Consider the following 12,989-nt stretch of genomic DNA (forward strand, 5'->3'; position numbering starts at 1 on the left):
GGTAGATTGTTATACTTAATAAATCCTTTGATAATGGGGAACATTTTTCAATTTGGGTTATTACAGCAAATGCAAGTTTGAACAAAATAAAGTTGAGTTTAATTCATGACTTTTTCAAATTCACTTCGAAAAGTATTCAAATCAATGTTTCAAATGTTGGGTTTTAATTTTTGAAGGTATATGTTTCTAATTCACATATTGGCAACAGCGCCTATATCAAATTGAAATAATTTATACGTACCTAGATATTCCATTTTAAAAAAGGAAAATTATCTTTATAAATCAAAAATTAAGGCAAAATATAAATTATAGTTCAAAACCACCTCCACAAGCCACATAAACAACAGTTGTTTTGTTATTTATTTATATAGAGGAAGATAGGTTAGGTGCACAAAATGTCATATGTCACAGAATGTCTCGGAACTTGGAACAAAAGTAAACAGAACAGCACGCCTCTGAAATATATGTCATCTTTGTTTGTCTCATACAGGTAACAGATTCATTGTCCTTTATTAGCTATAACCGATGTTGCCAAATGATGAAATAAAAACGAATCCCGTTAAATGTTGAATGCATTATTTTATTCCTCTTTTTTGAGTATTTAAATATTTTTTTAAAGAAAAAGGTTAAAATGATGAGTTTAAAATGCGTTGTTTTAGAGCTCTTTTATGAAAACTACTTGATTTTCGTCAGGAGGAACATTCCCCATTAGTGTTTCAGTGTTGATGTTCAATTACTTACATACAAATTATTTCTTATTCTAGTATTATGCTGGAGGATTTGATTATTATAAATTACGAATTTAATAAAATATGAAGGTCATGTAACATTTTGTAAATATAGTCGGTCGGTAGCCAGGCAATTCGACGTGGGTGCTCTGTTCACTCACTCGAATTGACTACCGTGTTAGTCGGTGGTTCAAGCCATAGTCTGAACGATCAATTTTCACTTGCAATCGTCCAACCCGTTTTAGGAATCACACGTTAAAAGGTGAGACCTCGCACAAGTTTTGACTACTACAGAAGAGTGGGACAATATTTAAAAAAATATTCGAACACATTTCAATCTTCACCAACCCATTATGTGACAAGGCAATCCAACAACATTAAGTTGCCAATACCTAGGACATCACTCATCAGAGATTCCATTATCTATAATGGTTGCAAAATGTTCAACCATTTGCCAAAGAATATAACAGAAATAAAATCTTTACAATGTTTCAGAAAAGCTGTGAAAAGTTTTTTAAGTGACAGACCATACTATACTGTACGATGTATATATATATATATATATATATATATATATATATATATATATATATATATATATATATATATATATATATATATATATATATACAAACTGATTTTATGTATGAGTGAAATATGTATGAGTGAAAATAAATGCACTTTGTTTTTACATATAATTGCATTATAGATTAAGTGAAACTTTGTCCACAAGATCAATCTTATGACAATAAAGTATATTCTCTCTCTCTCCGGGTTTTCCTGTAGCTGAAAAACCAAATGCGCCACTGGAATCAAAGAAATCGCGCCGGAACACCAATTAATTTTTTATTGTTATTTTATAATTTCACAAATAATATTTTTGAATTAATAAAATTAAAATCAAATAAAAAATTGATTAATCAAATATCTGAAATTGATTTTCATGTTAAAATTATATTGACTTGAACCGTTGATCCGAAACAACTAATTTTTTGGGATCTTATTTGTTCCGGGGTCAGCAATCCGAGTTGAACCTCGTCTGACTCTGAAGCTATTTTCAAGTATGACTACACTGAGGTCTAATCTGCCTACTCTCAAGTGTCGACTGTGGGTACACAGGTTCTGGTTCAGTATGTCTGTCCGTGGGCGAGTGAGGAGGCAGACTGGTGGTGGGAGCAAGAGTGAAGTTGGTAGTGGGAACAGGACTGTGATTTGCAGAAGCGGGGTGTGCAGGTCTATCAGACTCACTGACAGCCACAATGGATCCAAGGAACTAGACGAATTCAAATTCGCTCTTCGCCAAAATGACTATCCCGAATCCCAAATGCAAAGATCCATCCACTTTCTGCAAATCCGTAACCCATATCCCAAACAGCCCGACGGGTGGACCACCCAAAAGCCTTCCTCAAATTCATGAAGTTTCCGACAACGTGAGCTGAATTTTAAAGCGGCACGATACATCAAAAGTATTCACAGCCAACAATCAAATCAATTCCGTTTTGCAAAAACCTAAGGACATGAAACCCAATGAGGCACAAGGCATATACGAAACACCATGTTCCACCTGCTCCAGAACTTACATCGGCCAGACCAACAGAAGTGACTCCAGCAGAGACTATGAACATGAGCTTGGTATCCGTAATTCAGATCCAGGCTCATCTCGGATCTGAAGCAGGTTCTGCTGTTGTATTTGGATCCAATTCTTCTTATCACTGCCAAAAATCCTCTGACCTAGGGAAAGGCCAGCACTGGTTGTGACGGCTTCTGTTCCTTGCGAGACTCTTGCTTTCTTCTAGCCAAAGTCTGTTCCACCATCATTTTAGAATAACCATTCCGTTGAAGTTCTTTTCTGTAAAATTCACTGTGAAACATTGTCAATTACTTTCAAACAAACAAAATAATCCATTATTATTCAACAGTTATACAAGATAATTTAGGAATTTTTGAAGAAACTGAACGGAATAAAGTAATACTCTTGATGGATTTGAAAAAATCTTAATGAAAAATGAGCAGCGAAAAAGAAATCATTAGATGACATTTAGTCTCCCAAAGATGGGAATACCTCAACAAATTATCAATTATTTTTTCCAGGTTAATTTTCAATGGTCATGTCCTCATCCGGTGGGACAGACTGTATGTTTTACTGTGCAATTCTACCAACGTAACGGACAGCCTTATCCAATCTGTGATACTGACAATTTTAGTGTTGATGTTTGTGGAGGAACGAAAAAGGTAATTGACTTGATTAATATCATCTCCTACGCTGCTCATTCCTGATGTTTTTTCTGGTTTACCAATAGGTCTTTGAATTTGTAAGAGCAGACAGATGTGTCATCACATTCAGTTTGGCTCAATTTGTATTGACTTTCTCGGTTTGGATAGTAACTACGATTGGATCTTTTTTCTAATTTAACGCTTCACGAGAAATGGAGCAGGAAAATAGGAAACTTTTCCTTGGCAAAGTGACCTTTTCAATACAAATTGTCGACCTTTGTTAATTAATAATATTAATTGGCAAACATGCAGTTTGAATAACAGGTTCTAGCAGGTACAAATCAGGTAAATTCATGGAAATGAATTTAACAGAGGTGAGAAATTACCTTCTTTGATTGCTTACGTTTATTAATTTCCAGGGATTTCAGCAGGTTTCATTTTTGTTCTTCATTTTCTATGTGTATTACGTTGTGTTCCATGTCGAAGTCAAGGTTGTTTTCCAATAGATGGCGTGCACAGAATGGGTATTTCGATTCTCTATCCAATATTGTTTTATATTTGAGTATTTTGTAGTTTTATATTCGTTTTAAGAATCTAAACGAACGATACATTCTTCAATAGAACAAAAAATGTATCGAATACTCACACCAGATTATCTGAACAAATGTTTAAAAGGTTCATTATTCACTTTCTGATAAATTCATTTCCTATATTATAGGATGTTTCTGGGGTAATTTCGTGTGGAATAGACATACAATTTCATGAATCCCTCACAAAAATCTAATACTGGGACCCAAACACATTTGCCTATATACCGATTTAGATAATTGTCATTGAACCACTTTTGATTAGCTAATACGATGGAGGACTATTTATATTTCGGGAACTGGCAACACTAATGTCAATAGGTAAAATATGACAACACCGTAATAATGTTTGACATTTTCTGCACAAACGTCTTGTCAAACAGGTGAATTTTTGAGCAGTCAAAACATCGAATTGATGCTTCATCTCCGTACAGTCCTGATTTGGCACCCAATGATTTCTTTTTGTTCCCGAATATCGAAAGTGAACTGTGTGGTCAACGATTTACGAGCACCGAAGATCATCAAGAGGAATATTTAACAATAATAACAATGAAACCATTTTCATCAAAAAATATTTGTTATCAGCTGTTCCCGAAATATAAATAGTACCCCTCGTATTTTCCCTGTGCCTGACTTTCGAATTACGATACCAAGATGTCGCCCAATTCTTGTTCCACTTTCAGTGCGGAAATTCTGGTGTATACCATTAGCCGGGCGCCTAATAATGTGTCATCTTCAATCCAAGTAATGTTTGTCAATAATACAAAATCTCATTTTCTTTTTTCAGCTAGCGATAATAACAGAACTGGGCTCCTCCACCGATCCGGACGGCGCGAACGTAGCCCGGGTGAAGTTCACGGTGCGGCATGCCGGCCAGTACCGCATCTCGGTGATGGTGGGCGAGCAGCACGTCGCAGGCAGCCCATTCGCGACAGTGTTCGTCGCAGGGCCGGCCTACGCCCAGCGGACCGTCGTCCTCCGGCACTGCAGCACTGTCGTGTGTACGGCCAACGTGGCGCATCTGCTCTACGTCGAGCCCAGGGACGAGTACAGCAACGTGTGCCGCTATAATGCGGGAGACGACCCTATCGAGGTAAGCATGTAAATCAAAACGAGGATAGGTCACGGACATAACATCAAAGAGAGAGGCAAATGGCGGACACTTGTTTCCGGCTATTGGGCTCATCAGAGCGGTGCCTCCACCTGGTGATCAAATGTAGAAAACACCACATACACGGAGTCATCAACAGGAGGCAGCCGTACATTTGTGGTTTCAGTTAGAAGAAATACTAGGTCCTACAACTGAAGTTATGGGTTCTATACCTGTTAAAAATGAATTTATATCATCTCCTCGTTTGTATACTCAAGATGACTGTTCATTTGTGTATTCCTGAGAGGCAGCCCGATTAGTTCCTGTATCTGTAGAGTAGGGAGGGTGAGTGTAGACTCACAGCACTTAGGCCACATGTGACCCATTGTACAGCCTTCCGAGGAGTTGTCCTCCTAGGTCATCGTCCATCTTGTCCTTTCCAGGAAAGTGAACAGGTCACTAGGAGACATCTCTTTTATATTGGTAGGTGTAGGCCAAGACTCGCAGAACACACAATCTCTTTGGCAACCTTGAGGTGTCTCACGGTGGCCTCCGCAAAGGTTTTGGAAGGTGCAGCGACATTACTGTCGTTGCGCGGCTTCTTCAACCTTCTTGGGGTTCCCTCCGTGGAGGTGCACAAGTGAGGGAGCTTTCCTGCAGGGACTGCCGGTTCCTTGCCTTTATTCAAGGCGGAGCTCTTGGCACCCGCCGCAGGAAGTGCTCTTGCTGTAGGAGGTGATCTGCTATGTCCAGCCTCATTCCAAGCGGTAGATTGGGATGGACATTTCTGTTCATCCCCAGCTACCGCGTTAGATTGAGGTGAGCACTTCTGTCCAACATCGGGATTGGGTTTTGTTTTTGTTGTTTCTGTTTTTGTGTTTGTTTCATTCATGTGTGTTCCCACGAGTAGCGAGAGAAGAGTTGGTCACCTCTGGCACAGCCCCGCATTACCAGAGGTAGGCTGATCACAATGAGGTGTCGTCCAGTTCCCCAAGGGTATCGTTCGCGATCGCATATCACCCTGCGGTCATTTAGCTGTCGGCACGATTCGTTATACCTCAGCTTGAGTAGGATGGTTCACGGTGACATGTTTTGCAAATGTTTTTGGGTGGTTTTAGTTCTCTTCGCCCTACTTATTTCTGCCACTGACCAGGAGTCCGGCGACCCTCCAGTTCCCTGAACGTTCCCCTATCCGCCACCTGGAGACGCGCCCGATAGGTAGCACAACCCACGGATTGTTGTTAAAAGTAAATCTTTTAGTTTGTCTTTATTTATCTCGTATTTCTGTATAGGGTCTTTCATTTAGTGATTCCTATCTTTATATTCAAATATATCGAAATTTATTATTCGTTTGAAAGACCTATTGATGCAATTATGTGTTGAATATAATATCGTTCAAACCTCCGCCATGGCTTCTTTTGGTGGAGTCATCCGAAACGTCAAGTTTTCCATGACTCTGGTGCATAAATCAGGCTGAATTTGACCGATGGCATGGGTTATGTTCGCTTTGAGAACCGCTGTGGTTTGATAGATGTAACTTCAGAAAGATGACCGTTATCAATTGTCAAAGTTTGGAAGTCCCTGTTGGAATACTTCAGAGTTGCCAATTGTAGCGGAATTTTCTACAAATGATCAACATTGAAAAAAATTTGGAAGAAGAGGCAGTGTACAGCACTCGAAGCTGACAGCTGACACTTAAATAATTGAATGCACAGTCAATACGTAGCTGAGGCCATTACATGATGAAAGAGAAGAAGAATATTTTTTTATATTTTCATTCATATCATAAACCTCCAATATCTTGAAACTAAAAGTCTCGACTGTCTCGAGTATTTTAAATTATATGGAACAAATTACAGTGGACATAGAAGATAGTCCATTTGATTGTAGCTCGAACAAAAGAGCTACCGCTACGGGAACGGGAGATGTTCAAAATAATACAAAAAGTCTCGAAAAAAAACTTTTTCTCAACATTGGATGTCTGATTCAATGTATAACTGTTCATTGTATGAGTTTGAAAATGTCCTTATAGGACGAAACTGCCGTTGCGTTAATTACAAATAAAAGTGGTAAAAACATAGAAAATTTCAATTCTTTTTTCTTCATTATTTCAAGCTAAGAAATATTTGGTAGAGACGACAGCTTTCAAAAATTAACTGCTGTAAATTAGCCTGATTTCTGACATTAGTGACAGTTCACTTTTGTGGTATCTGAACGGTACACAAACTACAAACTGTAAATTATGTGGAATTTATTTTGAATAGAACACATGCGCGAACTGATTGCGTCAGATATACAAGTATAGCGGAATATGAAGCAGTGTAGCGGAACTTTGGTTCATATGTAGCAACTCAATAGTTCATCCAGTTGGCAACACTGCGTTACTTGAACATATACTATTGATGATGATGACAAAAAACTTCTGTTTATTTTCAAAACTTTTCAGGGTTATGTTGTGAATATCTCCCAACTGGGCACGAACTCGCAAGAATCGAACTTGGACAATGACAGGGACGATTTCACAACCAACCTCGATTACGACTGGGAAAGCCAAAGAGTTAGCGTTCAGTTAAAGTTCGTTCAAGAAGGATGCTACCATGCCACCATTTATTACCGTGGCACCGAACTACACAATGGAGATTTTGATATAATCGTCTTGAACAGTGAGTGGTCATTTTTTTTCAGGTGTAAATATGTACTAAGATATTCAACGTTACTATTATCATTTAGTGGAGGTGAATATTTATGAAAATAATTACTTTCCTGGAAAGTACTACACCAGGCATTCAGTGATGTATAGTGGATCGAGTTCCGGATCTTATCCATTCATTCATGGCCTCTTTAACTTCAGACTATTCAACTAATTCGACTATTATGATTATAATCTAAAAGTTGTTCAATTTAGGCTCAATAAATTTTTCATTTTGGACAGTATTATTGGTGAAATGAGAGTAACAGTTTTGGTTGATTATTCTCATGCATTTCTGTTATTTCTCTCTATCTTTGTCAGTTCTGCTTGCATTCTGTATTTCTCAAAGTGGACGATAACGCGCCCTTGTAGGCGCTGGAGGCCTATAGGGGGGCAGTAAAGGGCACAGAGAAAATTGGAGGGCGTTGAAGCGGTTTAGGGGGGCGATGGCTAATTTAAAAATGTTTTTTTGCTTTTAACACAAACTTTACCGCTCCTTTACGCTTAACGCGCCTTGCCTCGTGTAACGCCATCTAGGGGACTAGACAGTAACCATTTCCTGTCCGATAGTTGTCAAACTGTACAATAGATGGCGGTAGGCTTCAATGCGAAGCGAGAAGTTTCTAGTCTCCATTCTCGAAAGTACTAGGCCCGCCCGCTGCCTCATATAAGAGAGCGCGCGCCATCCAGCCAGTTCTGTCATTCGAAGATATTGCGAAAACAAGTGAATTTATTTAGCAAATAGCTAAGTAAACTGCTGTACGTGCGGTGGTGAATACTGTGAGTGGTGTCAATAGCAAGTTTTTAATACTCAATTCTTTATTTCGGCATTTTTGAAGACAAAATTATGTCGGAAGCAAAAAAGAAGAAACGGCAGTATAGCGCGGACTATATAAAATATGGATTTATCGAAAATCCCACAAATCCATCTTCGCCTATGTACCTTCTTTGTCAAAAATCATTCTCGAATGAAGTCATGAAACCCTCAAGGGTACAAGATCATTTGAATAAAATGCATTCAGATAAAAAAGACAAAAATGTGACTTATGTTCAAGTACTGGAAAAGAAACACTCAGCTCAGCCAACTGTGTCAAAACGTTTTTCAGCGTTTTACCATCAAGAAGTAATTGTCTGACTCGATTTTACAATTTATTTGACTCTGTAATAGAGTTATTGTAAAACAAAGAATTACACGACAACCTCATCGCTTCAAAGAATGATATCCAACTTCAAGGTGACGACTTGAATTTGATTAAAACAAAAAATGTCATTGCTGCTTTTGTAGTCGAATTGCTCTTATACAAGAATAATATGGGCAGACGTGAGTTTCGCAATTTCCCTAATTTGTCAGCAGTGTCCTTCAGCAACGACGACTTGCATGTTTACTACCAACATTTGGAGAACCTCCACAGTCATTTCGCAGAACGATTCCAGGACATTTTAAAATTGGAAATACCGGACTGGGTGTTAGATCCCGCAATTGTACCCTGGATTGTGGTCCATCGTTCAACGATTTTTGATAGCATTTCCATTATCGTTGCCACTCAAAAGAGAAATCGGTTGCAGATTACCGAACGCAGTGACTTACGGCTGTTTTTGAGTAAATTCAAGCCTGATATTAACAAACTTGTTAAAAATCATCAAATTCATCCTTCACATTAGATTAGTTTTAAAATTCAAATTGAAATGTTTGTTTTAATAACACGAATGAAAGTTTTCCTAATATTACAAAATGGTATATTACATTACCCTCATCAGAAAGTCTTATTTTCACATGACACACATAATTTAATTATTGAAATAATGACTGCGATTGTGATCCTTAAGATGTATTAAAGTAAAAAAAATTGGGGGGTGCTAGAAAATAATTAATTCTCGAAGTGGGTGGTAGACAAAATGAGTTTGAGAACCTCTGCTTTAGACTGTCCAACATGGAATACTTCTACTCCATCGGTTAGTCCCCGAAGGCGTGAAGCATTAGTAGTTCAAGTTATATTTGTGAGTATACCGATATAAGTTACGGAGTTCCACAAGGGTCGGTTCTGGGTCCGATACTTTCTTGATATATATCAACCACTCTTCGGAAATTGACATGGCTTGTCAATATGATTAGTTTTTCGGGCAGAAAAGTATATTTATAATAATCATTGTTATCTTACCTGTCAAATTTTTTCTTCGTTCTAGGTATTGATTCCACTCTAGTCCATAAAAACGTGGCTTCGAAAAACCACAACATTTGTTACGATGCCAAATTAATAGGCGTCAACGGAGAAAGGATCTCTAAACCGAAAAAAGTTTTGTGCTACGTTTCGCCGAAACAATTGATAATCAAAGAGCTCATCTTGAAGTTCATACCAAAGAGGCTGTTTACTTTTAGGCTTTGTCCGTCGACCAAGGTGAGTAATTACCGACCTTGAATTTGGACGGATTATGTGATCGCCCTGCATTTGACGCTGTAGGTAGCTGTCTAATCGGTTTCATGAACCAGACGAGCCACCATTCATCTCTATAAATATTTAGTTCTAGCATCTTTGAGCGATAACTACATTTTATAGTTCCAACATCAAATCTTACTGTTATAGGAAAATGTAATCACAAAGTTCGAGACACCAAAATCTTACCGACTTAGAGTTTAGTTCCAAATAGTAAAATCCTTCATTGGGGTGCATCTTTGACAAGTACAATATTTTCGTTTCAGTTCAGTTTTCAAGCTCACTCGTTAAAGTCCAATGAAAACTATTCAAACGCTTTTACCATCGATGACGGTTGCCAGCCGAAGATCGAACTCGTGTCAAGAGAACGAAATGTCGTCGCCGCCACATTCGCTCAGTTCCTGCTGAAAAACATGGGCGGTTCTGAAACTTTCAAAGACAAGCAGGATTTCTTTTATCACGAAGTGAGGAAGTACCACCAGAAGCACTACCACGAGAAGCTCTCGATGAAAGTCAACAGGGAGAAGCTTCTGGATTCGAGCATGAAGGCGACCAAAAACTTCTCCGTTTCTGATTGGTGCAGGAATTTCGAGGTCACTTTCCAGGGAGAGCAGGGTAAGTTGGGGAGAAATTGTTTCGTTTTCGGTTATTGGAAGGTTTATGATGTCATTCACCTTCAGTAATGCACCAGGTGCATTTAAAATGATTGTATTCACATATTTTCAAATTTTAATTGTTGGGATTGCATATTGGCAATCGATTTGGGAAAATTATTACTGGCCTGGAAGGTGGTCAAGCTACTGATTCATTTGCGCTGCAAGCGCAATACTATGGATAATGAAAACATTTCCTATTATGGTTTGAAAATATTTTCTCATTCACGTGTTATGAAAACTTTTGCATTGGAGTAAATATTGTTATCTCACCATGATACCAAGATGATACATTTTTTGAATCAAAAACCTGAGCATTCTGCTTCACAACATTCCTAGACAGCGCCCCTGTTGAATACCATGACGAGCAGACATTTGTGTAAGTTTTTCCATAGAGAAATTCTTGCAAATACTTCTTGGTCGTCCGGCAGCTGAACCTCTCTAAATTCAATCGAGTGATCGGGTAGAGACTGGTTTCAGAGTGTAAATCCTCTTCAGAGCAGGAGAGATTTAACAAAGACAGCAGTCTATCGGATGTAATCCAATATTCGTCATGGTATTGGCCACGAATGTAGGTTTTCCTAAGTAATTATTTATCTTTCCTCGACTCAGTCACCAGACTTAGTTGGTTTCAAGTTCACTTGTATTTTAGTTGTCAGTACTAAATTGATTTGTCTATCCTACATTCGAACACTTTGAATGTTGATGTATCCGTGCCATTTACATAAATTTAACGAACTGTTTCTCGAAAACTTGATCAGATAGAATTCAATAGGCTGCCATTCGGCCTCCACAACGCACCAAGTGCTTGGCAAAGACTAATGAATCTCAACCACCGTTTTCAGGCATAGATTGGGGCGGTTTACGGAGAGAGTGGTTCGAACTGATTTGCGCCCAATTATTTGACGCCAAACATGGACTGTTCACGAGTTTTCACGAAGGGCAACAATCGTTGGTTCATCCGAACCCGGATAGGCCGCAGCACCTGAAGCTGAGACATTACGAGTTCGCCGGAAAAGTCGTCGGAAAGTGCCTATACGAGAGCGCTCTTGGAGGTAGTTATCGCCAGTTGGTAAGAGCGAGGTTCACCAGATCGTTTCTGGCCCAAGTTATTGGTCTTCGTGTACATTACAAAGTAAGAATGTTGTTCTTGGGGTATAACGATAGTTATAGAGATTTGTTTGTAGTACTTTGAACAAGACGATCCGGATCTGTATCTCTCCAAAATTAAGTATCTCTTGGACAATAACATTGACGACATCGAAACCGAGTTGTATTTCGTCGAGGAACAGTACGATTCGAGCGGTCAACTTGTCAGGGCGGTGGAACTAGTACCAAACGGAGCAAGGATGAAGGTTCAGAACAGCACTAAGTTGCAGTACCTGGACGCGTTAGCGCAGTACAAACTCGCGACCAGCATCAAGGATGAAATGGAGGCTTTTCTCAGAGGATTGAACGAGCTCATCCCGGATAATCTGTTGAGCATTTTCGACGAGAATGAACTGGAAGTAAGTGGAATTACCGGTGTTAAATGTTATAACTATTTCAACCACTCTTGTTGACAAAATTAGAAACTCTGGAGTGAAAAAAAAATCTAGTTTGAACACACTTTGTAGACACCAGAACCGTAGCATTTGATAACCACGTTGTGGAAACTAATTTGTTTATCTTTATCTTGTCCTCTTGTCTCAATAGCATATCCCTAAATATGAAGTTCACATACAAAACTGAGAATAAGCTAAGAACTTGCAATACCGAAACACCAATAAGGATTGAGAATTTAATGTAGGAAAAATTCTAGAACTTTCAGATATATCCCTGGCAACTTCTACCATTGTCTTCAATATGGCGATATAAGATATATTGAGTATCATTTTTTCAAGGACAAAACACAAGCACCAACTGACACAATAACTATTACTAGGAACTAATCTATGTATATACTCAATGTTCCTCTATACTTCAATTTAGTTGTAAGTGTTTAGTTTTAATCCTCTCCTGAGGATGCTAAGTTGTTAGAGAAACGATGTTATAGTTCCGGTGCTAGAAAAATGTTTTCATTATAAAAATCTACCATTAGCTCAGTAGATCCGGTCCTTCGAGCCGGATGATTCTTAGTATCTTTTTTTAACTAAAAATATTTGTTTGAATTGGCTTTTCAGTTGCTTTTGTGCGGTACCGGCCGTTATAGCATCGCCGACTTCAAAGCGCACCACGTCGTCAACGGCAATTCGCCCGAGTTTCGACGCATCGTCGGTTGGTTCTGGGCGGCGGTCGCTAACTTCACGCAGGAAGAGATGGCACGACTGTTGCAGTTCACGACGGGGTGCTCCCAGCTGCCTCCAGGGGGATTCCGGGAGCTCTCGCCCCGCTTCCAAATCACCGCCGCGCCTACGTTTGGCAATCTTCCGACGGCGCACACTTGGTGAGTATGTCTGAATATGGTTGACACTGAGAAATCTGAAACAACGTTACAAGTGAGTAATTAATATTACTGAAGTTTTTTTCCCAACACCAAACCGTTATTTTAACACCTCGATACTTGTTTCGATCACGAAGTGATCATCTGCAAGAGTGAGCAACGGCGGCTCGTCAG

At 39.0% G+C, this 12,989-nt stretch overlaps 1 protein-coding gene across 4 annotated transcripts in view; it reads left to right on the forward strand.

The window, feature by feature from the left end:
* Positions 1 to 12,989, forward strand: part of LOC111514736 (apoptosis-resistant E3 ubiquitin protein ligase 1) — a 75,433-nt gene that overhangs the window by 61,082 nt on the left and 1,362 nt on the right. For 3 of the 4 annotated variants that reach the window (XM_074181950.1, XM_074181951.1, XM_074181953.1), the window contains 8 exons: positions 2,820 to 2,960; positions 4,317 to 4,622; positions 7,066 to 7,282; positions 9,493 to 9,704; positions 10,007 to 10,355; positions 11,239 to 11,528; positions 11,581 to 11,901; positions 12,556 to 12,818. In XM_074181950.1, coding sequence (XP_074038051.1) covers positions 2,820 to 2,960; positions 4,317 to 4,622; positions 7,066 to 7,282; positions 9,493 to 9,704; positions 10,007 to 10,355; positions 11,239 to 11,528; positions 11,581 to 11,901; positions 12,556 to 12,818 — 2,099 coding nt within the window. The remainder of the gene's footprint in view (positions 1 to 2,819; positions 2,961 to 4,316; positions 4,623 to 7,065; positions 7,283 to 9,492; positions 9,705 to 10,006; positions 10,356 to 11,238; positions 11,529 to 11,580; positions 11,902 to 12,555; positions 12,819 to 12,989) is intronic. The other variant, XM_074181952.1, reaches the window with a different exon arrangement.

The sequence above is a fragment of the Leptinotarsa decemlineata genome, unplaced genomic scaffold, assembly GCF_025532065.1.
Source record: "Leptinotarsa decemlineata unplaced genomic scaffold, Ldec_3_MD MMD2_tig00026328_RagTag_RagTag, whole genome shotgun sequence".
NCBI lineage: Eukaryota > Metazoa > Arthropoda > Insecta > Coleoptera > Chrysomelidae > Leptinotarsa > Leptinotarsa decemlineata.